General features: G+C 49.0%; 9 protein-coding genes across 9 annotated transcripts; 4 read left to right on the forward strand and 5 right to left on the reverse strand.

Annotated features, from left to right (window-relative positions):
- On the forward strand, positions 1-2,761 carry N7457_002373 (putative protein kinase Scy1; the record flags this gene model as incomplete). Its single annotated transcript, XM_057173419.1, has 2 exons — positions 1-1,441; positions 1,494-2,761. 2 exons carry the CDS (start codon positions 1-3, stop codon positions 2,759-2,761), a joined length of 2,709 nt encoding a protein of 902 aa, XP_057033570.1.
- A 261-nt stretch (positions 2,762-3,022) lies between these two features.
- N7457_002374 (dipeptidyl-peptidase III) lies at positions 3,023-5,416 on the forward strand (the record flags this gene model as incomplete). Its single annotated transcript, XM_057173420.1, has 3 exons — positions 3,023-3,297; positions 3,370-4,249; positions 4,301-5,416. The coding sequence occupies 3 exons, from the start codon at positions 3,023-3,025 to the stop codon at positions 5,414-5,416; spliced, it is 2,271 nt and encodes a 756-aa protein (XP_057033571.1).
- Positions 5,417-6,308: 892 nt separating this feature from the next.
- On the forward strand, positions 6,309-7,886 carry N7457_002375 (putative general stress response protein Whi2; the record flags this gene model as incomplete). Its single annotated transcript, XM_057173421.1, has 6 exons — positions 6,309-6,801; positions 6,861-6,897; positions 6,952-7,090; positions 7,147-7,493; positions 7,546-7,810; positions 7,866-7,886. Coding segments are annotated over 6 exons (1,302 nt in total), but the record flags the coding sequence as incomplete, so codon positions are not given.
- An 875-nt stretch (positions 7,887-8,761) lies between these two features.
- Positions 8,762-10,659, forward strand: N7457_002376 (putative RSC complex subunit Sfh1; the record flags this gene model as incomplete). Its single annotated transcript, XM_057173422.1, has 4 exons — positions 8,762-9,066; positions 9,167-10,354; positions 10,412-10,496; positions 10,555-10,659. The coding sequence occupies 4 exons, from the start codon at positions 8,762-8,764 to the stop codon at positions 10,657-10,659; spliced, it is 1,683 nt and encodes a 560-aa protein (XP_057033573.1).
- An 839-nt stretch (positions 10,660-11,498) lies between these two features.
- On the reverse strand, positions 11,499-12,329 carry N7457_002377 (alpha/beta hydrolase; the record flags this gene model as incomplete). Its single annotated transcript, XM_057173423.1, has 1 exon — positions 11,499-12,329. The coding sequence occupies one exon, from the start codon at positions 12,327-12,329 to the stop codon at positions 11,499-11,501; it is 831 nt and encodes a 276-aa protein (XP_057033574.1).
- A 373-nt stretch (positions 12,330-12,702) lies between these two features.
- Positions 12,703-15,165, reverse strand: N7457_002378 (phosphoketolase family protein; the record flags this gene model as incomplete). The annotated part of the gene is made up of 1 exon (XM_057173424.1): positions 12,703-15,165. One exon carries the CDS (start codon positions 15,163-15,165, stop codon positions 12,703-12,705), a length of 2,463 nt encoding a protein of 820 aa, XP_057033575.1.
- Positions 15,166-16,336: 1,171 nt separating this feature from the next.
- On the reverse strand, positions 16,337-18,039 carry N7457_002379 (uncharacterized protein; the record flags this gene model as incomplete). The annotated part of the gene is made up of 4 exons (XM_057173425.1): positions 16,337-16,930; positions 17,117-17,405; positions 17,468-17,578; positions 17,666-18,039. The coding sequence occupies 4 exons, from the start codon at positions 18,037-18,039 to the stop codon at positions 16,337-16,339; spliced, it is 1,368 nt and encodes a 455-aa protein (XP_057033576.1).
- Positions 18,040-20,617: 2,578 nt separating this feature from the next.
- On the reverse strand, positions 20,618-23,498 carry N7457_002380 (ferric reductase family protein; the record flags this gene model as incomplete). The annotated part of the gene is made up of 6 exons (XM_057173426.1): positions 20,618-21,635; positions 21,695-21,816; positions 21,869-21,921; positions 21,980-22,212; positions 22,275-22,654; positions 22,716-23,498. 6 exons carry the CDS (start codon positions 23,496-23,498, stop codon positions 20,618-20,620), a joined length of 2,589 nt encoding a protein of 862 aa, XP_057033577.1.
- A 2,178-nt stretch (positions 23,499-25,676) lies between these two features.
- On the reverse strand, positions 25,677-26,859 carry N7457_002381 (FTR1 family protein; the record flags this gene model as incomplete). Its single annotated transcript, XM_057173427.1, has 2 exons — positions 25,677-26,510; positions 26,566-26,859. 2 exons carry the CDS (start codon positions 26,857-26,859, stop codon positions 25,677-25,679), a joined length of 1,128 nt encoding a protein of 375 aa, XP_057033578.1.
- Between the last annotated feature and the right edge of the window lie 527 nt (positions 26,860-27,386).

A 27,386-nucleotide genomic window follows, 5' to 3' on the forward strand; every position in this document is an offset into this window, starting at 1 on the left:
ATGTTTTCCTCTGCGCTCAAATCGTTCAATTCCAACATCTCCGCCCATTACCAAATCTCACCCAACCCCACCGTGTACTCCGGCCCCTGGAAAATCCACGATGCAAAGAACAAGTCCACTGGAACGGCGGCCTCAGTGTTTATCTTTGATCGCAAATCACTAGAATCACGCTCCAATGGGTTTGGAAGAAGCTCTGGATCTTCTTCCAAAAAACTGCAGGACGATGTGATTGAACGACTCAAGCGCGAAGCAAGCAATCTTGCGCGCCTACGGCACCCGTCCATTCTTCAGGTGCTTGAGCCGGTGGAAGAAACACGCAATGGCGGCCTTATGTTTGCAACCGAACATCTCACCGCTTCGCTCTCCGGCCTGCTACTGGAGAAAGATAACCAGGAGAATACTACACGCGCCGGTTCGCGGACGAGCCGATTTGTGGTCGAGGAGGCAGATGGGACTCGGAGGAGAAGGGATTTGGAGATCGATGAGTTGGAGATTCAAAAGGGCCTCCTGCAAGTTGCCAAGGGTCTTGAATTCCTTCACGAGTCTGCAGGCTTAGTGCATGGAAACTTGAACCCAGAGGCCATCTACATCAATGCCAAATCAGATTGGAAGATCTCTGGTCTGGGATTTGCGGGACCTCCGGATTCTTCTGAAACTCGCTCATCACTTCCACCACTGGCTGTATCCGAGGTTCTCTATCAAGATCCAAGACTCCCTGCTTCGGTACAATTGAGCCTTGATTACACGTCGCCTGACTTTGCCCTGGACTCAAATGTGTCTTCGGCTGCCGATCTCTTCTCTTTGGGACTCATCATCATTGCTCTGTATAACTCCCCGCATGTCTCGCCTCTACAAACGCATGCAAACTTGACCACATATAAGAAACTGTTGAGCTCTCCATCTACTACTCCATCACAAGGCAATAATTTCCTTTCTTCCAAGCCAATTCCCAAGGATGTACTTTCTCATGTCCTACCAAGGCTGATCACCAGACGCCCTGCCCAGCGTATGAATGCTCGGGAGTTTCAGCAATCCCAGTACTTTGACAATGTGTTGGTATCCACCATCCGATTCCTGGAATCACTGCCAACAAAGAATGCGAACGAGAAATCGCAATTCTTGCGTGGCTTACAACGGGTGCTGCCCGAGTTCCCCGTTTCTGTTCTAGAGAGAAAGCTATTGGGGGCATTGATGGACGAATTAAAGGACCGTGAACTCCTCCCATTGATATTACAAAATGTGTTCGGCATTCTTAAGCGAATCCCCAATGGACGCCGTGTATTCCCGGAGAAGATCATTCCTCGCCTGAAGGAAGTCTTCACGAATGGCTCGGGCAAGGGTCCGGCTGAACGAGACTCTAAGAAAGATGCGGGTCTTATGGTTGTGCTTGACAATATGAAGCTGATCGCCGGAAACTGTTCAGGCCTGGAATTCAAAGATGGTAGGTTTCATCAGTGGACTTCTGAACGCGCATCTAATCTTGTTTTGCCTAGATATTCTACCTCTAATCCGGCTTGGCCTGGATTCGCCTACACACTCGTTGGTGGATGCTTCTCTTAAATGCCTGCCTGTAATGCTCCCAGTCCTCGATTTCAGCACAGTCAAGAACGAAGTGTTTCCACCCATTGCTGCCACTTTTAGTCGCACAAGTAGCCTTGCTATCAAAGTTCGCACTCTCGAGGCTTTCAGTGTGCTCTGCGGGGCCTCTGCCGATGATTCAGACGGGCTTGATGATGATCTGTCTGGAATTCAGACGACCAAGTCGAAACCCACCAAGGCTTCAATCTTGGACAAGTATACCATGCAGGAAAAGCTCGTCCCCTCACTGAAAGCGATCAAAACTAAAGAGCCATCTGTGATGATGGCAGCGTTAAAAGTCTTCCGTCAAGTTGGAAAGGTTGCAGACAGTGAATTCTTGGCTTTGGAGGTACTGCCGGTCTTGTGGAGTTTCAGTTTGGGGCCCCTTCTGAGTCTGAGCCAATTTAATGCATTCATGACTTTGATCAAGTCCTTATCAACCAGAATTGAACAGGAACAAAGCAAAAAGCTGCAGGAGCTATCCTCTGGCGCCAGGTCAACCGCCTTCCAGAACGGTTCCGACGAATTCTCACAGGCCGCCTCAGGGCTTGGTTCGCCCGACGTGGATGGTGCTGGCAGCTTCGAGCGTCTTGTTCTTGGAAAGAAAGCCGCTCCTGCAAATGGCCAGGCTATCGACATGTGGGGTAGTATGGAACCAGAGCCGGCCAAGCCGACTGTTCCAAGCGTGTCGCCTTCATTCTCGTGGTCTTCAAACAATACAGGAATGGCAACCCAAGCCAATGCCTTAAGCAAGCAGTCTAATGCCGCCTTCCGTTCCATTACTCCGGATCAGAAGCTGGGTTCTTTCCCATCGCTTGCCCCTGCTCGGCAGGCTTCACCCGTTGTCCAAGCGTTCCCTGTTATGCAACCCTCATCTTCCATTTGGGGAGCCCCTACCAATCCTATTGCTCGATCCCACACAGGTGCGTCGACTTCGTCTCTAGGGTCAATGTCGACTATGGCTCCCTCGAATTATATGTCCGGATCAACTGCCCAACCAGCACCGAACTACTCCGCATTTTCAATTCCTCCTCCTCCGGCGGGGAACATGACTCCCAGCAGCGCTATGAGATCCCCTCCGCTGAATACAACTACCAGGTTAGCGTCTTTCCAGAGCACAGCTTCAGTGCCGCAGCAAGCAACTCAAAAGCAAGGCTTGGACAAATATGAGAGTCTGATCTAAGGGACGGTTCTGTTTGTTTTTGGCTGATACCCCTTTTTTATTGCTGCGATTGCATATTTTTGCCATAGTAAATACATTCTGTACACACATTTGCAACGATCGTAATTGAGCAAAGTAATATCGAATTCGACCTCATTCAATTATGAGGTCAATCCATAGTGCCAAGCAACGTAGATCGGAGCTCCATCGGGGACCCGGGAGACACGTACCTGATTGGTGCCTCTTCCTCATATGTCATACCTCGTCTTGAAGCCCCTCCATATGCACTCCATGCGTGGCATTGCGCTGCACCTGCTCTCCCGGCGCTCCGTGTTACCTTCATTGCCCCTCCATCGAATTTCTCGCCTGTCGTCCCCCAAACTCGCGAACGCCTTCTCCTCCTATTCCCACCTCACTCGCGCACCCGCTATGGACGAAACAATCAAGCAGCATTACCTGGCTGACTCGCCTCCTACGGTAGTCAGACTGGAAATCAAGACACATTTTGATACCCTCAAAGACCAGAACGCGAGGAAATATGCACACTTCATGAGCCGGTATGGGATTCCCAGGCTAGCAACAGATAAGCTACAAAGACATTGGAGCTAACCTAGACTCAATCTATGCAGCGCCGCATTTGAGGGCACTCGTGTCACTTTGCGCCAGGTCTCCCCCGAGTCTGAACCCATTTACGACCTCATCCTATCCCTCTACCACGCTTCCAACGGTGACTGGGAAGACCTCGCCCAGAAAACGCAAGTCAGCTCCGAGGATCTCCGTTTCTTCCTTGAATATGCCGGTCAATTCTTGGGCAACTGCGGAAATTACAAGGGCTTCGGTGACTCAAAGTTCATTCCGCGAATTTCCGCATCTGCGTTCGAGGCTCTGGCCTCTGCCACTGCGGAGACTAAGGCCGCTTTCCAGAAGGCCAACACCACTGGAGGCGGTATCTATGAGACCAGCGAACAATCGATGATGCACCTCGGATACCCCAAGAGTGGCCACATGACAACATACTACCCCGACTCGCCGACGATCTCGCAGGATGAAATCACGGCGATTGGTGACTTGATGGAGAAGAAGGGACTCGCATTGGAAAATACAAGGATCCGCAAAACATCTTCGGGTGATTTCGAGCTTTTGATTGCATCTGGTGTTTCATCACCTCCTGTGAAGGACCGAGATCTCGGCGATGTGGATACATTTGAGCTTGATGGAGATCTGAAGGGAAAGACATTGCGACTTGTCTTCGGTGATTACCAGGAAGAGATGGCCAAGATTGCGCACAGTATCAAGAAGGCAGGACTTGTTGCCGCGAATGATAACCAGAAGAAGATGCTGGACGCATATGCTCTCTCTTTCGGAGCTGGATCTATTGAGGCTTTCAAGGAGAGTCAGCGCATCTGGGTCAAGGACCAGAAGCCTATTTTGGAGACCAACCTGGGCTTTGTTGAGACATACAGAGACCCCCACGGTGTGCGCGGAGAATGGGAAGGCTTCGTGGCTTTGGTATGACAGACAAACCGTGTTGCCATGAATCGGTTTTGCTAACTTTCAAAGGTTAACTTGGAACGTACCCGCGCATTTGGCACGCTTGTGGATAGTGCCGAGAGCATGATTCCCAAGCTCCCTTGGGGTCAGGACTTTGAGAAAGACAAGTTCCTCAGTCCCGATTTCACATCTCTCGAAGTCTTGAGCTTTGCCTGCTCGGGTCTCCCGGCTGGCATCAATCTGCCCAACTACGATGATATTCGCCAAAATCTTGGCTTCAAGAACGTGTCTTTGGGCAATGTTCTGAGCGCCAAGGCTCCTAATGAGGCGATTCCTTTCATTGCCGAGAGCGACCAAGAGGTCTACCGTGGATTCCGGGATCCAGCCTTCGAGGTCCAGGTTGGCATTCATGAGCTGCTTGGTCACGGAACCGGTAAGCTGTTGCAGGAGACAGCGCCAGGGGAGTATAACTTTGACATTAAGAACCCGCCCATCAGCCCTGTCACCAACAAGCCCGTGTCGACCTGGTACAAACCCGGGCAGACATGGAGCTCGGTCTTCGGCTCCATTGCTTCGTCGTATGAGGAGTGCCGTGCCGAATGTGTTGCCATGGTTCTCGGCTGCGACTTTGGCATCCTGAAGATCTTCGGATTCGGCGACGGCAAGGAAGACTTGGCCGGTGAGGCCGGTGATGTTCTATTCGCATCATACCTTTCCATGGCTCGCGCTGGTCTGGTTGCCCTTGAATTCTGGGATCCCAAGACCCAGAAATGGGGACAGGCACACATGCAGGCTCGGTACAGTATTCTGCGCACCTTCCTCGATGCTGGCGATGACTTCGTCAAGCTTTCTTACACTAAGGAGGATCTTTCCGATCTAGAGATTCGTCTGGACCGGTCTAAGATTCTTACTCACGGCCGTCCTGCCGTGGAAAAATACCTGCAGAAACTGCATGTCTACAAGTCTACCGCAGACATCGAGGCTGGCAAGGGTTTGTACGACAGCATTACTTCCGTCGATAGCTGGTGGGGTACCGCCGTTCGTGACATTGTTCTGAAGAACAAGGTCCCTCGAAAGGTCTTTGTGCAGGCCAATACTATCCTCGAGGGTGATCAGGTCACCCTGAAGGAGTATGAGCCCACTCTTGAGGGTTTGATCCAGAGCTTTGCCGAGCGCAACGTCTGATGCAAATATATGTTCATGAGAGACAGCATACAAATGGAATTCATACATACTCGTAGTTCATGGGAATACGATATTCTCTCAAGTCTGTCTGTTTTTGGTTCCATCTTCCACGTATCTTCTTGACTAAATCATATAACAAACCACTTTTTCTCATACATACACCTGTGTTTGTGAATTGCGATCGAGGCAAACCCCCTATCTTACGCTCATAGACTGTAGGCTGTGGCTGCCGCCGCTGATCTTCAATGGTCAAGATATATATATCTCAAAATGGTTTCATTAAACCTCGTAGTAAGTCATATATCATATAGTTTATATGTAGAAAATACATATGCGCCTTTGATCATCAGCGAAGAAGACCAAGTATTTATCAACAAAACATCCAAGTCCTGCTCATCAGGGAGTTTTGCGGGGACGGATAGCTGCCCCAAGCTCTATGGCATGGTTCTGAGCCGACTCTCCAACGTTCAATAACATCCCATATATCTCCGCCCCGGAGTAATAGATTCGTAAAAAAATCAACTTTAGGACAAGCCAAAGTCAAGCTAAAAACAAAGGACACGGCACGTGCCTTGTGATGGCGACCTCGTGAGCCGCTCGGGCTTACCGCCGTCTCGATCTACGCTTCCCCAACCTCGACTGTCTCTCGCTCCATTAACACACCTCAATCTCCGGGACTTTGAGGAAACGAGTATATATCCATTCTACTCAATTTGGCATATTGTTTGACTTGGCGCTCAGTGTCAGTTCTGAATTGGAAAGCGGTTAGAACGCCCCGGTCCAACCCCAGCGATTTGGTCGACACTGAATCTGGCCCAATCGCATTTACTAGACTAAGTCAGGAATTGATCATTTTCTTTTGCGCAGAGTAATCTGCCTGGCGTGATTCAGGCAACTTGCAACCACGGTGTCGCCCGAAACGTCGCAACCATCAACCACGGCTTGTCCGCCCCATCACACGGACTCCCTAGAGGAGGACGACGATTCCTACATTGCACCCCCACCACTTTCGCCAGCATCCACTTCGAATCCCTCTTTCGCATATCCCCCGCCATTCTCCTCTCTTATCTTCTCACCCCAGTCCGACCCCAATCGCGCATACAAAGTTACTGAACCCGGACCCGCTTGCCCTCCTGCGTTAGCGCCTCCAGCATCTGTCGAAGAGTCGCTAGAGCCGGCCCCTTCCTCGGCGGTCGTTGCTGATACAAAAGCGTCTTTCTCCGAACCGAAAAACGAAGGTTCCTCCGACGACGGTGAACCCCCGCCGCCTTACACAGAAGGATATAGTCCCCTAGAGTCATTCACCTACGTGATGGCAGCTGCAGGAGGTGCCTCCAGTCTGATCACCCAGGTCCAGCAGACTGGCCCGCTCAACACTATCAGTGGTATGTCACGTAAAAATAACACGCTCTTGGTTTGCTTCACACTAACATATCATTCCTAGATATCGGCGGTGATGAACATATTAATCTCGATCTCCGGTAGGATCGCTCTCAATCACCTCTGGAATTATGCCTAATCCGACGACTTGACAGGGGTATCCGCTTCAGTCTTTCGCGAGATGAGCTACTGACTTTGCCGGAATTTGTGCTTCTATCCCTCTTTCCAAATGGTCTCCTCCCCGACGGACATGCCGCTGCAAATGGGTTCGACGGTGATGTATTCCCAGTTGATGTACGCAAACCTTCTTTGTGAGTGACAAGGCAGATTCACTGATAGCTTCAATCTAGTACGACCCGGCCTCCCTCCAGTACATGCTGGATTTCTTCCGAACGGTTGCCCAGACGATCCCCTCACCCCCGACCTCTGGCTCGGCTTCCCCTGACCCCGAAATAGATCCCATGCAAGGATCGACTCGTGATATGCTGCAGGACCGCGCTGGAATCATTGTGCTCCGAGAGGATCTTGATTTCTATGTGATCCCCCCGCGCCCCGATATTGGTCACGATGAAATGTTGGAAGTCAAGCAGTCCGCTGGCAGATCGCTGTTAAGACAGGACGGTATCTTCTCTGGGCTAAGGAAGAGCGAGGAAATCGGGTCAACTGAACAGCATCTGATTGAAATGCTGACAGCCGGGTGAGTAACATCCCAGACTCCGATGTATCTCAAACGCTAACTTCCAATGCAGAGGATTCGACCGTGCAGACCAGTGGGGCCACCGTGCTCCGGAGCCCAACAAGGCAGTCATCTGCAGTCTTGCACTTGCCAAACTTCGCACTGACATTCGTGGAGACTTGTCGAACAACAATGCTGTGGGTATGGCTCAGAAGCTGCTCTTGTTCTGGCGCAAGCCTGCCCGCCGCTGCTGGTGGGAAGGCATCGAGTTGAACGATGTGGATGGTGTCGACGGCCCCGTCAAGGTCTGGATTCGGCGCGTATGGACTCTGGAGATGGTAAGAATCCTATCCTCAGTGGATTTGGAACTTTTGACAGCTAACCTGCTCACAGAGTGTAATTGGACTCCGGTGATTGCTTGTCTTTTCGTGTCTTTTCTTTTTCTTCTTCTTTGCATCTCTACTGCGATCTGCGACTATCATTCCCCCGGCTTTGTGCCTCAAAGTTTTGTCTGTTTCTTGTCTAAAGTCGCATGTACATATCTGCGACTCAATCATTCCAGTCTTCATTTCATCAACAGCAGGACTGGCGTACTTAGCAGCTCCGGTGTTTTCATTCCTTTTAGTCTATTCATTATCTATCTGGTAGCTAGAATCCCTCGAATATCAATTATTTTGGCTATGAGTTTCGAGCAAAGGGCATTGTAACTGCAATTCCATCTAACTCTCACTTGCACAATTGGGTTTAGTTGCATATCCTCAAGGTCAATGGGTACCGTGTCTATGGAGGTCCCCTTGACATTCCCATTCAGGAAATCTCCATTACCAGAATGATCTCTCAATCAACATCTCCATTCATCTCCACCTATTTTGTTATTGTTTCCTATTGTGAACTAGAATACCCAAGCAATTTATTATCGCTTGGCATTGATTACGTGATGGCCTCCCTGGAATGGGACTAGCGTCAAAATGGGCAAAGTCGCGCAGAATAGATCTCAGAGCCAGTCTCTCCAGCTGGAGCATATATTGATGCCCTTGGACGCGATTTTGATCTTAATCATCTTATCATTTTCTGCTGTGGCGTCGTGCGAGTCCTTGTTGTCCATTTGCTCGCGCTTGGACCATTCTTAATTGTGCCTCACTGCAGTGATCAGCCCTTCGAACATCGAGTCGATCGATAATCGCGAGCTCTCTCTCCTACCGCCGATACCCTCAAAGGGGCATGTTACCGTGCAATTGAGTCGCCAACATGTCCCCTCTCCGAGGTTACATCACCTCCTACCCCCGCGCATGCGCCAGTATGGTAACGCGTTGCTCACACCTGTCAACCCTCCGTCTCAGACCGGCCCGACTCCGCGCACCACGAAGCGTGGAACTACTGCCATAAATTACGCAGAGGATGGATTTGATGATGAAGACTTCGAGGAGACCGACGGCCCGCGGCGCCCGACAGGACTGAGAAGCCTGCGGCGCGAAGAATCCGCCGCCGACAAATCAGTGCCCTATTCAGAGAAGCTGGGCAAAGAAGTGCATGCGCCAGTGCAGGTGCAAGGCCTGTTTCGCGAGTGGATGATCAAGCGAATGCTGCGACCAGCGTATGTTACTCATTCACAAGACTCATGCAGCCACCCATGAGAGTGGCCTTTGTCTTTTGCTTTCCCCAAATATGGCTAACATACAGCGTGGTGATTCAAGGTGTGCCGACCAACTGCAGATTCAAGCGCAACTCCCTCTGACCCTCGTCCCCATCCGAATCGATGTCGAAGTTATCGCTCACCAACCTCTCGAACCGTTTCCTTTCCCACGCACTGCCGTGGACGGCACCGTCACCCAGGCCCTGCCTGCATATCGGAGACCTGAACCATTACCCCCCTTCCGCATCAAGGACACCTTCTTATGGAACCTCCACGAGTCCCTTTCAACACCCGAAGAGTTTGCCATTGGATTTGTTCGCGACCTTGATCTCCCAAACCCTCAAGCTACGACTATGACAATCAGCAACCAAATCCGACAGCAGTTGGAGGAATACGCTGGTGTGGCTCTTCATCCTCTTTTCCAAAGCACAGATGCAGGCACAGTGCCTAGTCTTGCACCACAGACTGAACCATCTAGAGATACGTCAATGACACCAGCTGCTGCCACCGCTATGACACCCGATAGCCGGGCCAACGTGGCAACAACGGTGACTGTCACCAAGGAGGCATTGATCAACGACAGCCTTCTCAACCCAGATGATGCCTACCGGTGCTTGATTACACTTAACATCAACTTGCAAAACAAGCTGTACACCGATAAATTCGAATGGTCTTTACTACACCCACCTGGTATGGCCGAAGAGTTTGCCCGCGTCACCTGTGCTGATCTCAGTCTCGGCGGTGAATGGGTTAGCGCAATTGCGCATGCTATCTATGAAGCAGTTTTGAAGTTCAAAAAGGAGGTCTGCGAGAGCGGTGCTCTTGTCAGCGGTATCAATGGCTACGGAAATGAAATCGACAACCTCGCAGCAAATGGGGTGGAGGCAGGCTGGCGTTATGATCCCGAGACCATCTGCGATGCGTGGCAACCACAAGTCGAGACACTATCAAAGGAAGAAATCGAACGACGAGAAGGTGATCGTGAACGCCAGATCCGACGTCTGCGCCGAGAGACAGCCAGGTTCTCATCAACCACTGGCATCACACCTGAGATTTCAAGGCAAAGCAGTGGCAACTACTTCGAGGTTGATAGTGAGACTCCGCTTGGACGTGGAGAGAGGAATAAGCGCAAGCGCCGATTCCGCAGTGTCAGCCCTACGGGCCGATCTGGCACACCTGGTGGTCGAGGAACCCCGGATACTGGATCAGGTGCAGGGTACGGTGGCGGCGGCGGTACTCTTTCAGACTGGTATGTGCTTACTGGATGCCTTTTGCTGGAATACCTACTAATTCTTTTCATCTACAGGGAACGTCAAAGCTGGCGATGCAAGAACTGCGCCGTGTGGGGCACAGCAGTTTGGGCTGTGCGCGATGGCCCAGATGGCCCGAGGGTAAATGTCCACTCCCTAACAGTATTGCAAGTTGTTTCTAACCAATATCCTCTTCCAGACACTATGCCACAACTGTGGCCTGCTTTACGAGCGCGATAAGGTTGCGCCAGAATGGTCCAAAGACCTTCACCGCCACGATGTCCCCGTCGGCCGCTATGGCTAATCTCTCAGCATTGTTCCCAGTGCTTCACCTTAATGTACTATCTTAAGCTTCAATGACCTACTTCACGCCATCTACTTCTCCGTGTCCTCCTCAACCCATTTAATCCGTTTCGAAATGCTTCTTTCCGATTTCGGCGCCACGGCGCATTCGCCTTTTGTTTCGTTGCAGGCACCTGCTTTCATATCCATCGGCAGATGCGATGGCGTCTTTTTCATCGTTTCTCGGAAAAACGATCTTTTCATCGATGTCTTTCTTTCGCATGTCTCTTTTTTTCGGCGGGTGACTAGAAAACAAAGATGGACATCAGCAACTAGATTAGGTACAAAATGAGACAAGACATTGATATATCTGTTATATTCTAGGAAGTTGTTTACCTTTGCTGCTTTGCAATCTCTTGTCGCAAGTGGATCGTAGGCTGTATGCGCAGCATGCATGTAGATACGCATCTTGTTTTGGTTCTTTTCTCGGTGTTGTGGGCCAGGCAAACTGACTGGCGTGAGGATATCGTTTGGTTTTAGTGGATATGAAACTGTATTCCTTTTATTCTTAGAGTGTCTTCGGTGGGTATTATACGTCCTCTTATTGTACTGCACCAACCGTCTGTATTTGTAGATAGAGGCACAGCATAAGACTAGATAAGCACGTGGTGCTGCCAGCCCTAGTGTGGTAGTGAAACTGTAGCAAATCATCAATGCCCTCGTGCTGGCAGCTCTGTTCAGGCTTCGGTTATCATAACCGTCCCCCGGGTTGTCGTGTGTTTCGAAAAGGTTAGACTTCTTTCTCAGTCCATCGCTCTCTCGGTTCCTAGCTTTATCGAATATCTTATGAATCTGAGAAAATCAAGACTCAAGGAACTGAAGAATTTGATCAAACCCTTCTGGCTCCTTCACCCAGTGTCCATCACCTTCTGCCCCAGTGAACTCGTGCCAGTCAACATGAGCCATAATCCTCCGAAGGACTTGACATGCTTGTCGTCCAAGTTCCACAGATACCCACACATCGTCAGCCCCATGACTCAAAAACACAGGAGTAGACAAGACAGAGCTGTTCACCAGTTGAGAGAGATGTGGCGTCTCCTGGCCCGCGATTTCAGCAAGAAATAAATCAGTCACTAGTCGCTGTGCCTGAGGGTCAGGGGAACTATCGAGGGTTGGCTCCGCTAGCAAACCCTCCAGCTGCTGTGCAAATGGCAACCATCCACAGAATCCCACCAGACCACCGAGTGGTTGTTGAATACGCCGAGTCGCAGTCCCAGCGAAGAACGCCCACAAAGCAGTCGCCATTCCCTGGCTGATTCCTCCAAGATAGATGCGGTCGAATCGCTCATCGAGTAACTTGACTTCCTCCTCCAGGATCGCAAGAATGTGCGAAGTCGACTCTCGTAGTCCGTCTTTCTGCAGCTCTTGTCGTTCATGGATATTGTCGAAGGAGTACGCATCAAACCAGGAGCATATCTCTTCTTGGAATCTATCGCTCCATCGGTCGCGTGAGGTTGGAAATACCCAACGATATGAAGGTAAGCAGGTAGCTAGGCTGCTGCCCTGGGAGGTTACAGAGGATAAAAGTTCTTCGGCAAACTCGATACCATCACTGCCTCGACCATGTAGCAAGATGACTGTGTGGGTGTGAGGGGTTCGGGGAAGGTGGATGTGGGGTTTAGGAAACTCCATTGGCATAACAGCCGTGGCTTTTGGCCTCGAAAGGAATCAGATTCATTCGGATTTCTGTAAGATTGTTTCAGATACTTCAGAGGTATTACCCCTTTACCTACAGGACAGCACGTATAGGCCCACAGACCGCCCTTTTAGCGCGCAGCAGAGCCTCATGTTGCATATCTCTTGTCGAGATCCAATGTCAACTAATAGATGCAGTGGCTGAGAGTCTGAGACAATAATTCCTCCTTCTAGAGTGGATTTCAGTGGAATAAAAACCATTTCAAGCCTGGAATGAGACATACATGCATACATAGGCATAGGCAGACTAGCTGAGAGAAAAGGAAACCGACTGGTGATTAATTAGATTTGATTATCATCATTTTTGTATTTATAGAGCACCCTGAAGCCTTATGGCGTGTTGCTTTTTCGACCAAGGCCATTTCCAGTTCCGGATATGTTCAGGATCAATGCCATTATCCCAAGCATCAGCCTTGGCCGCGAGCTGTTCACGAATCAGATGCTCTCTAATACTGGATGCTGTGTTTCCAAGGGATTCCATCAAGTCAATCGCACCCACGGCAAGGCTGTATCGGTCGGTGGAGTTGCGCATGGCCAGCTGAAATGGTGTATCGATGTTACCTTTCTCCTTGTATCCTCTCACATGTAGGTTGTGTTGACCGGGACGCTTGTATGTGAGTCGATGAATGAGCCAGGGATAGGAGTGGAAGTTGAATAAAATGGGCTTGTCGACGGTGAAGATCGCCTTCCACTTTTTATCGGTCATTCCATGGGGATGATGAATGGCGGACATCAATCGGAAAAGATCCACCACGTTGACGAATCGGATTTTGAGCTGTGGGAGATACTCGCGCAGAAGTGCCGTTGCGGCGAGGGCTTCGTGGGTGGAAACATCACCACAGGATGCAATCACGATATCCGGCTCTACGCCTTGGTCGTTGCTGGCCCAGTCCCATATTCCGAGGCCTTTGGTACAGTGCTGCACCGCTTCATCCATGTTCAAGAACTGAATGTGATCTTGTTTGTCAGCGACGATCACGTTCACGTAGTTGACGGTACGGAGACAATGGTCCATCACTGAGAGGAGGGTGTTGCCGTCCGGTGGGAGGTAAATGCGAACAACTTCAGCGCTCTTGTTGGCGATCACATCAAGGAATCCGGGGTCCTGGTGAGTGAAGCCATTGTGGTCTTGCCTCCATACAGTGGCGGTGATAAGGATGTTGAGAGATGCGATTCGGGCTCTCCATTCTACTTCGAGACACTTCTCGAGCCACTTGCAATGTTGATTGACCATAGAGTCGATGACATGAATGAACGGCTCATAACTGTTGAGGAGTCCGTGTCGCCCAGAAAGAATGTATCCTTCCATCCACCCTTCACAGGTATGTTCACTGAGGATTTCCATCACGCGGCCATCGGGAGCCAAGTTTCCCCCGTCCTTATCTTCTTCGAAATACTCTCCCATCCAGACCTTCTTTGCTACTTTGTAAACTTCGGAAAGTTTGTTGGATTCTGTCTCATCGGGCCCAAAGAGTCGAAAATTATGCATGTTCTGAGCGACCACATCGCGAAGGAACTTCGCCATATTGGCCATGCCTCCCTTGACAGTAGAGCCTGGCTCAATATCCATGAATCCATAGTCTCTGAAATCCGGCAGATTTAGCGGTCTGCGGATAAGACCCCCATTACCAACGGGGTTGGCGCTCATCCGAGAGGTACCTGTGGGTGCAAGTTCCCTGAGTTCCGGAATCAACTTGCCATGGTTGTCGAAGAGTTCTCCTGGCTTGTACCCTTTCATCCATGCTTCTAGCAACTTGAGATGGGGCGGATTAGTGCGCACATCTGTAATAGGGATTTGGTGCGCGCGCCAAAACCCCTCGAGAAGATGTCCATCAACCTCTCGTGGAGCCGACCATCCCTTAGGGGTTCGAAGAACGATCATTGGCCAGCGAGGTCGGAACGGAACCTTTGTCTCTCGCGCTTTCTTTTGGTGCTCCTTGATCTCTGTGACACATTGTTCTAGTGTAATCGCCATGGCTTGATGCATGGTATCGAATTGATTACCCTCCACAAAGTAGGGTTTCCATCCATAGCCAACGAGCAAAGACGAAAGCTCCTCGTGGCTAATGCGCGCAAGCACCGTCGGGTTGTGAATTTTATATCCATTGAGATGGAGAACAGGCAAGACCGCTCCATCGGTGATCGGATTGAGGAACTTTGTGCTGTGCCAGCTAGTTGCAAGTGGGCCGGTTTCGGACTCGCCGTCTCCGACCATGGTCAAAGTGATGAGATTGGGATTGTCAAACACGGATCCAAAGGCATGGGAGATTGAATATCCCAGCTCACCCCCCTCGTGGATACTGCCAGGAGTCTCGGGAGTCGCGTGGCTTCCAATCCCACCAGGAAAAGAAAATTGTTTGAAGAACTTCTTCATGCCCTCCGTATCCTCAGCTTTATCCGGGTAGACTTCCGAGTAAACACCCTCAAGGTAGGATTGTGACAGGATTCCAGGTGCGCCATGTCCGGGGCCGGATACAAAGAGAACGTCAAGGTGATACCTCTTAATGAGACGGTTCATGTGCATCCAGGTAAAAGACTGCCCGGCATCCGAACCCCAGTGACCTAACAGTCGAGCTTTGAGATGCTCCAACTTCAGAGGTTCTTTGAGAAGCGGGTTGTCACGAAGGTATAGCATACCTAGACACAGATACATACTGGCTCGAAAATAGGCGTTCAGCTTGCGGACAGTCTCAGCGTCAAGGGGCTTGCCTTGGACAGTTGAACGAGTCTCTCCATAGGCAGAGATACTCTTCTCGCCTGAGGTTGATGCCATGCTGTATAGAATGGGTGGGCTGGAGATATTACACAATATATATGGGAAACAGGATCCCTAGGCATGCCAATTCCAGTGATCTAGGAAACGTAGAGGTATGAATTGTTGATATGACAAACAATCACTCACAGGGAGAATGATGAATGAAGATCAAGGCTCAGAACCGAGATATAAAAGCTTGTAGTAGCAGGAAAATTATTTTAACTGACACCTGCGAGGCTCATTGTCTGACAGGTGAATGACGTGTAGCGCGTTAACTGTACCCCAGGCTTCCAGGTGTAGTGCCATCGGGCATTCTTTGCGCAAACCACGATCTGACTCTGTAGATAGAGAATTTTCAATTATTGAGCTGCCATACAGACCGACTTGCATCAACTGTCAATTCTCATGAGCATGGATCGACATGAAGTATACGCAGGGCGCTGTCACTTGGTGATTGACACCTGATTTCGAGGGCATCAACCATCGACACCTAGGGCTACCACCCACTTGCACCCGGATATTATTGAATTCTCCGATATGCTGTCGCTTCGGGACTGTTGAAGCATTATTTGAAGATTACTTGGCCCCTCGCTTCTAAATCAGCAACCTCTCCCGGTTTGAGACAAGAATTACTGCGCGAGACGTCTGTCATTCTCATGTCAATGCAGGAATACAGAGCCCCAGGGCCGCAAACTCCAGCTTCTGCTCAGTATCATACCGCGGGCACCGTGTATTGAAAATTGAACCCGCACATGTCTCTTTCATGCCGAAGCCAGGGACGACAACGTTCCACGGAGCACCATATCGGACAAGCAATCTGGAGATCTCGTCGCATATTCCTGTCACATTTGCCTCTCCTCCCGAGGCTACATATTGCAGACAGCTGAGATCCTACTTGTGGGAGCTATGATTCAAATCTCTATGGATTGCAGTACGGAGCTTGGCCAGGAAAGAGTTCGGGCGAAAGTTCTGCTGACTCTTGCTGTCTGCATCAACTGGGGCTTAAACTTCTGCCTAGAAAACTTTATCACATACAATAAGCAGACGCTGCATCGTTAAATTCCTAAACTGAGATGATTTTGACCGAAATAAGACCAAAGAACGATGCAATTGAACCCAAAATAAACCCAAACTAGCAGCAATCTATACCGAACAGCAGAAACATCTCTTGGCTGTAATGCACCTGTACTCAGGGACCGGGCGAGGTTGGAGATGGGGATCGGGATAGAACTGCTTCTGGCAAAGAGAGATCAAGCCTGAAGTTGGAAAGGGGTCTCAAACCGATTGCGGGTGGGAATGGCACATTCCTGAGCGCTGGGTCAGCGGTAGCGATAGAGAACGCTCCTGGTGGGGGAGCCGCGGGGTTGTAGTCATAGATTGACAGGTAATATGTGTGGTCGGGAATAGTTGTAGTATAAAATCTGTTCCGAAGCCAGCTACCACATAAACGCGTATGAGCGAAATCTGCTGTTCCTTTCCTGATGCAAATTGGGACCTTATCCCAATCATCCAACATCCATGCGTTGTCAGTAACGCTCCACATGTTGATTTCGAACTCCCTAATTATGGTGTACTCATCACTCCCATCTGCCAAGGTGGACTCCGCAACACCTAGGGCGCGGGGCATAGGATATCCAGCCCCAGGTCCCTGGGCTATAAGATCAGAGACATCACTGGACCACATGGCAAAGTTATCAGCACCCGTGTCGTCAATGAACTCCAGCTCCAAGGGCGTAGCCTCTCCTTCTTCTGCAGGTACTGGACACCGAATCGAAATCGGTAACTAAATACATGTCAGAGAAATCCTGTAAAGACAAGCGCTTTTGTGATGACATACATAATTTAACGAGGTATATTTTGGCGCAATAAGCTGATAAGCCAACTGGTGGTTAGGCCCTGGACCAAAAATCTGATAATGTGGGTTTAGCATGCTGACCGATAGAATATAAGGGGCTCTATAAAGACTTACACCTTCAACCCAGAACCCTGAATGTGCTTTGCACCTGTCATGCACAAATGCAAATTCATCCCAGTGGAACGGACGTGGCTCGCAGAGCCTAGTTCCAAGATACCAGTAGGTAACAAGGCCCGGAGTCCAGGATAATTCGCCTGCTCGGTATTGTTCTATGATGGCTTCCACCGTATCAATCATTCTGTAGTCGTCCTTTTCTTTCTCAAGCCAGTTCAAGATACCATGGAGAGTTTTTAGGCGCTGCACCACGGGCCAACTCAATCCAGGCTCATTCGCCATTCTTGCACTAGAAAACAGTATATGGGTCAGTCCGTAATCAATATTAGGAAGGTTGTTAGAGAGACCCACTCGCGTTCCCTCTTTTTGTCTAGTAAACCTCTCAGTTTATGTTCGTAGACATGAGGCATGATATTGTCTAGGATTCGCACCCGGCACCTTTTGATCTGAGTATCCAAGTCACTATACCACATGGGTCAACCATCAGCCATCAATCATCGAATTATATAGTGATGCTAGTTTGGAATATACAGAACGGGCAAATCTTACTCGTCCTTCAGGTCAGGCTCATTTGGATTCCAGCCAATCGGTGCTTGCTCTCGATCAGTGATAGGAGTCTCCGACATTCCCCATTCCTGTCTTCTGGGAGCCTTCCGAGGGCGAGAGCGCAGCCTTCCGGTATAATCGGTACTCAGATCGGCCATGAGAGCTTCCCCTGTCAAAGGTTCACGTTGAGAAGCCGTAACCGTTGTTTTCCTCGTTATTCTCTTCTTCTTCTTCGTCAATGGGCCGGCTTCCTTCTCCCCAAGTAGCAAAGCTCGCCTTTTGCCTTTGTTGACTGAAGCCTGTCCTTGGACAGCGCCAGCGGGAGCCGGTGATGCCATTCCAGGTACACGACGAGCACGTCTTCGTGGAGGTGCCATTTTGTATCAGATAAGAGAATCGCGATAGGTTGTTTTAGATGCAAAAAAAGAATCAATTGTTGCAAATATCAATAGATGTGTAGAGGAAATGCGAAGAAGAAAGAGGTAATTCACGATGGTATTTATATTCAGAGATTTTGTATGTGCCCAACTCATGGCTAGAGCGAGGAATCGGCTTTTCGAAGTCAAAGAAATCTCGGAGATTGCAGACAAGATGCAAGATTGGGCACACGGAGTATGCTGGGGAATGATTCTAATTCTCTTTGGCGATGATTTTCTTTCAAGATGGCTGTTGAAACAGCCCTTTGACTGCGGCGAAGTAATCCTGGGTTCTTCTTGGTAGATCTCCGATGGCGATTCCTTTCCCCCACTCTTTGATTTGATGTTTCATTGAACTCGCGCTTTGAACGTGGCTACTGCGGAGGCTGGAGTTCTATGACTCGGCCTTTGGGGCAGATTGTCTGTTCAAGGAGGCACACTTGGTCTGACACGAATCCTGAACCGAGCCCCAAAAGGGGATACCCCAAAATGGACCCCGGGACTTTATTTGAAGCTGTGAAAGAAATTATGTTAATCAAACAATCAATTCTGTGGCCTCATGACTCTTTACTCCGTAGGTGGTTCAAGCAAGAGCCGGAAATAGATTGTGGCGCAAAGAACACCTTTCGGCAAGAAAATGTAGGCAATGCATTCCTGGGATTCCCTTTCTCTTACCAGACAGTGTATATCTGTCTCAGTGTCAATTAAAGCCAAATACTTGATGTAAATGACCTTACTCATGAACTTTTCATGGTAGCTCGTTCTGCGGGTAAATTTGATCTTGAAAGGAAAGAGGAACAGGCGACACAGTATGGATTGGTTGATGAGTGATTCACTGCTGGTTTCTGGGTGCTAAGAAAGAGTACGAGAAGAAAAGGAGAGTCATAGCTGGAGAGACTGGGAATCATCTGATCCACACACACTGGACTAGTCAGGGAAGCCAGAATAACCCACAGGCTAGTATGTACTCCCTACATCTATGATATTTTGCAAGAAATTCTTATTCTATCGGATGATTTAGAAATTTCTGCTAATTGAAAGACCACTACGGAGTAATAAATTCAATTTGGCAATATGTAAGCTGAGCACAATACCACACCGTATGCTATTCCGGAGAGGCTCGCGTCTCTACGTAGGTGGTCTCCGAATCCGGGGCTGAAAACGCGTTTGGCTCAATGTTCGATCGCTTTATCCTTTTGGCACTATGTGGAAATTCGCTTTCGCTCGGTCTTTCCATCTTTCTGTTGGTGGTGATGCGTTCCTAGAGTCAGTCAGAATGGACGGAGAACCGATCGTAGTCCTACTACCCAATACCGAGCAACTTTATTTGGATAGCGAGCAAAGCGAGGGATATCTGATTCAAATATCCTGGGAACTACATTGGCAAGGTGGCAGTACCTCGGATCACGGCTCATTTCTCATCATGTAATTTCCCTGTGAAATTTACAGACTTAGAACATAAAGGAAAGCATTTACCCACGAGTTGAAGCTAGGTATATTGTGAACGACAATTCTTTATCCCTGACGGCAACTGAGAGTGCTTGGCGTCAGGGGGCTGCTTGACATTTTGCAGGCGGAGGAATTATTGTCGCCATTGGTTGCCCCCGGGTCTGGTTTCCGGCCTTAACTCAAATTCCGAAAGAGGCTAGCCTCGGAGATCACCGCAACTAACTTCGACGACCTAATCTAATCAGATCCTCGTGTTGATACGGTACGCACCGTTGCATACATTACCTAGGTACACAGTGACTTTCATTGCGCATATGCACGAGCCCAAAATGAAATTGATCCTTTATGAGCCCGTCTAGAAACACGTCCAGAAAAACCGTCTCTTGAACGTCAAATCGAACCTAGATAGGTTGCAATATTTGAAATAGGAATCTTTCTTATACTGAAATGTGATTCAGAGTAGATATATGTGGTAGTTTGGAGTGAGAAAAGAAAGAAAAAAGAAGTGTCGGGGAATCGCACCCCTGACTGGGATGCTCCTTATGGCCGCGTCTCACAGGCAATCGTCGCATTTAAAGTCATTCGGTTTATGGTCTTAATTGCACAGACATTCGTCCGGACCTAAACACACTAGGCTAACTTCCCAGAATTACTGATCACAGTCCAAATTCTTATATTTAAGCTATGCTTCTGGTCTGCCCATTTCCCGCCCTTCCTTGTTTATTACTCTCTTCCGCTCATATTTTTCTTGCTTTTTGCCTTCGGCTTCCTATCCTCACACCCTCCTCCTTTATCAATCTTAATCATTTTCGCTCATCATCCTTTCTCTCTCCCTACTTGACAAGGGGTTGTCTGAACTTTGTATTGGTCTTTCCCATCCTCATTATCTTCAGTTGGCTGTTTTATGACATAGAAATCATAGCTTATATTGGACTGGAATACAGAGATTTACCTATCAAGTTGATGCCCACATGCATGGAACCTCTCGTCTAGCCGAGCATAACTTCAAAATCTCATCAATTCTTCATCCATCCGTTGGAAATTTTATATGCTCATCTGAGACACCACAATAATCCGAGCTTTTACTGATCTACCACCCAAATGCCTCCTCAAAGTACTCGATATCCTGGAACCCATTTCTCATAGCGTCATACACAGTTCCGCGACACTCATCAGCCATTTGGGCCGGACCGCAAGTCAACACGCCCAGGTTAGTAGAGCTAGCCTGAGCTTCTTGCACCTCTGCCATGACTATTTCACGGATATTCGGGCGACCAGGCATGAACCGCGGACTTCTGTTGCTCATGAGGGAATCGGTACCTGCGGCCTTGATTGCCGGCGCAATTCCAGAAAGCGTCACATCGTCGGAATCAGAGTCGTGTCCAATGGTGACAAGGCGAGTACAGAAGACAGTGATAGTAATGTCGTTGTGTTGCATGATCTCGGCCAAATCGCTGTTGAAGACCTCGTTGAACATTTCCATCTGTCGGATGGACCACACAAGCTGGATTTTGGAGGTCTGGGCCTTGCCTTCTTTCACACGGGCAATGTGGTCCAGGAGGTAGGGCACTGCTACCGCAATACCCGTTCCGCCAACAATGATCACAACCGTGTTGTAGGAGTACACAGGCTCGGCGTGGCCATAAGGTCCCTCGAGGAGGAGCTTCGGGTGAGTGACTCCGCCTGCCTTGCGACATTGATCACGGAGACGACGGGTCCAGCCGTCGTAGGGCCGCACGTAAAAGATGAGCTTGTGCTCATTTTTGGCTGTCGATGTCTTTTCAGACATATTTTGAGAGGCCGAGGCCCATGCACCCAGAGAAAAGGGGTGGTTCTCCCAACCTTTTAGCAAAGTTGCCTGGTACAGATAGTACAGCTGGCCTGGCTTGGGTGTCAAGGTTGCTGCTCCAGGAACCATATCAATTGTGATCAAATCGCTTGCCTCGCTGTATGTGACTGTCGTCGAGGTACCCAAGAACTGACTCCCAAATCGAGCGTTGAGGTTGCAGTATGCCACACGAGTGATGCGAGCAAGTCGCTCCAGGATCCAAAGTGCGACCGGTGACCAAAGATACCCGACCCATTCATGACCGTTGAAGCTGGTATGTCTGTTGATTCTTAGCTTGAACATCTCTTGCTGATCGAGGACGGTGGTTGTAGGACTCACTGAAAGAGAGCCACCATGATGACGATGGCGAAAACAATGTGAATCAAAAGGAAGGTTTCGTACCAACGTCGTTGGAAGAATGTCATGGACTGCACAAGCATGAAGCATAGGAGGATTGTGGCCTAATCGCGAATAAGTTCTGGGTTTCATCATCAATGGCGTCAGGAAACTCACTACCACGCCCATGTACCAGTACTCTTCCTTCCAAGCAATCCAATAGCGACCAACTACAGTGGTCGTTAGCAAGCCACGTTCCTTTGACTCGCTCAGGGGAGATTGACTTACCATATTCTGCGAAAAGAACGCTATAGTTGATGGAATGCACGACGGCCAAGATAGTGCAAGCCCATGCGATATGGCGGTGGAACATCGTGAACGACTGAACACTGAAGTTTGTCATTTGGAGGAAAACATTGTTCCGTCCACTGAAAAGCCATAAAAACGGCAGGCAGGCATATGCGAGGATACCGGTGCGATCGGAGGTATATTGCCAATTTTGCTGCGCCAGACTTGGTACTCTGTTTGCATTCAGAGTTAGCAAGGCTTCAGGCAAAGCGCCTACTTGGCGGGGAAAACTCACAAAAGACTGCCAGTGAAACTGTCGTAGCCCACACAACTCAGAATGATACTGACAATCCAGAAGCCCAGCACAATCAAAGTGTCAACTCGCTTCGGAAGAGCATGCGAGAGCCAAAGTTGCTGGTGGTTAGAGATTGCTGGGGCAAGTGTGGCCGGCATAATGATGTGTGTTCTGAAGGAATGGAATAGAGATGCAAGGGGACCTTTCTTGTTGTGTAGACTTGGTCGAGTCTCGGGGTCATGACCACCACGCACGCTCCGCCTGCTGAAGAAGACTGTCCATGCCTTGGAGATCATGCCCAAAACTAGGACGCCTCCCCAGTATCCCAGGATTCCCCATCCATACCGCTTGTCCTTTGTGATAGCATAATCATGGCTCACCTAGGGAAGGTATGTTAGCTGCTGATTATCCGACAGCGAGGATGAATGTGGGTTGACTCACGTAGGATTTATAGGCTCTGTTATAATAGGACTGGGTGAGCAATACAGGTGACTCAATGATGCCAGTGGTTGTTACGTTATTCTGATCTGGATCGATTTGAGGCAGCGAGCTGATATACTCATCCGTTAACTTAGCTTCAATCGCAGTCAGGCTCATGAGTTCCATGCTGTTCTTGGCACAAAGGCTTTGCCAGTATGGAACTACCACTCTAAAGTCTTTCTCAGAACACCGTGCCTTGGCACTAGCATACATGGAAGTCACTTCCACGGTGCTGTTGCATGGCCCAGTAGTGTATGAGCCATACGAGCCGGAGCCACTTTGGCGACGTTTCTCAAGAACCACACTGCGTCGTGATGCCCCGTGTGAGTGACCCTCGGAGGAAGCGGAAGATGCCTCAGAGCTGGACTCAGAAGAGTCATGTGTGTAGCTTTCGGCGGAAGATTCGGATGATCCGTGTGTGTATGTCTCCGAAGACTCGGAGGATTCATCGGAGGACTCAGATGATCCATGGGAGGAAGTCTCTGATGATTCCATGGAGGTGGACTCACCGGACGAGGAAGATGAGGAACCGCCGTGAGATTGAGAGGCTGTCGTGGCGGAAGTGACAGTCACACTGTCTTTGAATGTGAATGCAGACAAACTAGTATAGATAGAGTAAAAGCAGTACTCTTCTATGTTGACGGCGACATTGCGACTTGCACTCGTGCTGGATCCATCAGTAGTATGTCCAGCTACTTGAACGCTGGCCCAGAACAGGGCCAGGAAGGCTGCTTTGGGAAGCATTGTATAGTTTCCAGTGGTTTATGGATTGCGCTATTCAAAAATGATGAGATTCGACTATACTTATATCACCAGGAATCGCATGCCAGCGCTGGAAAAGATAAATAAAAATGAATTCTAACTAACGCAAGCCATCTATCGGTTGTTCACACCCAATAGGCCATATTTGGGAATATCTTCCGATGTATTGAGGTCTTTCAATAGCTCGTTCATCACCGGAGTCCACCACGAATTGCATATTTTCTCCACATCCAACTTCAACCTCGGAGATAACCCAAGGCTCATAGATTCTCGCTCTACATTGACGAATTTATTTACTCCTAGGACAGACCTTCGAGATTTCTCAAGCAATTAACAAACATAGCCAGGGTTCTAGATATCTCAAAAAGGTACAGATCGGTGCAAGCGTATACCTCTGTTTGGTAAATGGTGACTGCCCAAATCTGCTTTTGCCTAGTATGCTGTCGCCAAGATATGATTGCGTGTCCCTCTGGGACAAATACGGTTGGTTGCTGTAATGGTGAGGATACGTTACCAGAGGTGGTGCGTGGTAGGGCTTCGTCAATGAACTCCACCACTTGGCAACATATCCATCTCGGCCTTGGATTAGCCAGGATGCTGGATCAATTTCCGCGTATTCGAAAATCTAGGGTCATAATAGTGGAGGCCCTTGTACACTAGGCACATAAGGATTACATATCTCCACGGAGATTGATAACGCTGGGCTCGGAGATATGTCAACCAAGGTAGAACAAGTGGAGCATCTCGATGTTAAGACCGACCTTGAGAAGTAAAATGGCAGTCATTGCCGAACTTGACGACCTCAGGTTGCTCAATGGAAACGCCCGGTGTATGGCACCATGGGCATTTGATGCAGCTAGTGCCTTTTTGCCCGGATTTGGGATTGTTTACGAGGAACCCCACTCTATGTCTCGAAAGCTTCGCACTTCTTCCATGGTTGTATAGAGATTGATAACGGAAGGCTCCGGGATAGTCCAACAAGGGTACAGCCAGACCTCATTCGTAGCAAGTCCCACCAAAAGGCAAAGAAAACGGCGATTATCCCCGAATTCAGCCTTACCACATACCAATCCAGAAAAAAGGAAAAGGCCGGGACAGGGCTTCGTCAACCGCGGTCATAAAGTCGTGGAGTTTCTGAAACATTCCGAGAATTCTAGACTTTTCTTTTCGAAATTGCAACGGTTCTCCATCGCTTCGTTGTCTCTGTCCCAAGCCTTGTCATCTCATAGCCGGCAGATTCAACATATGCTTACTGGTGTCATGTAACTTCCAGATAGTTTTCCGTAAATCTCAAGAGACATTGTTATTTCGCAGAAAATCTGGATCCTGGTGATTTTCAAACTCAGCCTCTTTTTTTCCTCGTCTTTTGTAGGCTTTTGCACTGTTGCATAAGGAGAATTACTCTGCGATGGGCCCCACTCCTATCCCCGGACAGCTGTATGGGTGAGGTCGTTCCTATGGAGATGCATCATTTCTCATTGACAACGAAAGAATCCGAAAAGTCTCAACCATGTCACGATTTCCATGTTACCTAATAGAATCTGGCAACCATGGAAGATGGCCCGGTCTTCAACGTGTGCATGATCCAAATGTGCCAAAGGAAGACTTTGGACGGATGTGCCAGTGATTTGCAGTCCCGATTTTGGGGCCCCACTATAAAGCCGAGATTAACTGCCAACGGTTATCAGACCCGAGATATCCGAACTCAGCCCTACGACGCTTCTCACGTCCGTGATAGCCCCGAATACGAAACAGGAGTTTGCTAGGTTTTCCCCTAGCCTTTGCCTTTGCCGTTGCAGAGAGTCGAAATTACATAGAACGACAAAGAAAATGCTACCTCATTGGGACTCTGTTATTTTGGTCATGGATATTTATGCAATTGTATGTAGCATTCGGCCGATGAAGCAAGTTTCTTCGCAATTTACTAGGACTTTCTAAAAGAAAAACGTTGTAAAATATTAAACAGCTTGAATATCTATTGAATCTTGACTATATCAGTCCAAGTAGCCTATACAAACAACATCTGAACTAATTCTCTATTCCCAAGAGAGAAAAAAGAGAACAAACAAACCACAGCCCATGACTTTACTCATTGATAAATCCATCATCTCCAATCACCAGGGTTCAGGAATCCATAGAATCAATGAGCACGTATTCAACTCACTTGCTGTGGTGCACAGTCTCTGTCACTGTGGTAGTTTCATGGAACATTGCCGGATTAATCTGCCGCACAGCATTACTCTCCTTCACGTTCATTGCTTCCAACTTGTTGTTGGCAATGTTCTTGAGTCCCGGAATGTGAGCCAGCAAGCCCCAGAATCTGCTTGCCAGCGGGGCTCGTCCGGTCCGCTCTTCATACAACATCCAGGCAATACAGGCCATGATGAAGATCCAGTAAACGTTATATCCAATAACGGAACCATAGGTACCGGTATTCTGCCATCCCAAGATGGACTGGAACACATCCCAGCCATGATCAAGTTCGGCATTGCAGCAGTTGACATGCCAGACAGTCTGAAGAATGTTGTAGGAGCCGGGCCCAGAGCCCGTCTCTCCCACATCACTTCCCACTCCGACAACAAACTGGTAGTATTGCAAGCTCCAGATGGCCTTGGAGAACATGCCAGCTGAAATGAGATACAGGACACAGGTCGAGGCGATAAGGAAAATCTGGATTGACATCACATTTCCTCCACGGTAGATGAGCCAGCCGGCGAGCAATCCAGCCATGATACCGGTGATTACGGGCAGAGGAAATGCTGTAGCAGGGTATCCGAGTGACACGCCTCCAACAAACACGACAGCCTCGACACCCTCACGCATGGTCGTGATGAAGGGCAAGATGAACATGGCATAGCGGCGACCCCAGTCGCTGCGCATCCACCGTGATTTTCCTTCACTCTTTTCGACCAGAGACTTCGCAATCTTCATGCGCCACTTCTCCTTTGTCTTGTTGATGCGCAGAAGAGCAAGGCCCATAATGGTGATCATGATCTGGTAGATGGATTAGTCTCATATCTTCGATAATGGTGCAAAGTGTCGAGCATACCGTAGCAATCAGATAGAAGATACCTTCCCACAACTCTTCCGAGTCAGCCCAAGCATCGTGGCCTAAGCCATAGAAGAGTCCGATGAAGATGGCTCCGATACATAAACAGAATATCACTCCTATAATCGATCCCATCCAGACCTGCTTTCGCAGTCGTTTATAGATCACTTGGTCCTGGCCTGGCTGGCCCAAGCATTGCTTGAGGAAAGACAGAAGGACTGAGACAATGATGACAGCCTCGAGACATTCTCGAAAGACAATGAAGAATACCTGCACGGAGAAAACGTTGACCATTGTGCAAAGGGGACAAGAAAGTAGTGGGTGAGGAGAAAAGCCGAGGAATATTTCCACTTAGGTGCTTTTATCTCAAAGAAGTAAATATACGTCTGACGACAACGGGCCGTCCAGAGATTGTCTACCTTCTAATTCAGGCTAGTTGTTCAATAATCTATATTCATTTATTCACTGAAATCCCGGACTGAACTGGAACAAGAATACGGACCCGAACGGTGGAAATCGGAATTCCTTAGAGCCCATTATGGGATGGGTATCTTTGTGATCACTCCACTCATGTGCTGGTGGTCGTTCCAATCCTTCCATAACAGAGGCATATCGCTTAGAAATTTGATGCCAAGGACAAAAAGCCGACGGAGACCAAGGATGATTGCGAAATTGATTTCGAAATGACTCACGATGTATTTTCATGTAAGATCTATGCATACGGGAGAGGAAATTGGGTGAATTGGTGGAGCTTTGCCATTCTCAGGGGTCTCGGGACTTTTTTTTAGATCTGATAACGAATATCAAGCCCGACACCAAGC

The sequence above is a fragment of the Penicillium paradoxum genome (assembly GCF_028828445.1).
Source record: "Penicillium paradoxum strain IBT 22861 chromosome Unknown utg000003l_segment0_segment0, whole genome shotgun sequence".
NCBI classification, from domain to species: Eukaryota; Fungi; Ascomycota; class Eurotiomycetes; order Eurotiales; family Aspergillaceae; genus Penicillium; species Penicillium paradoxum.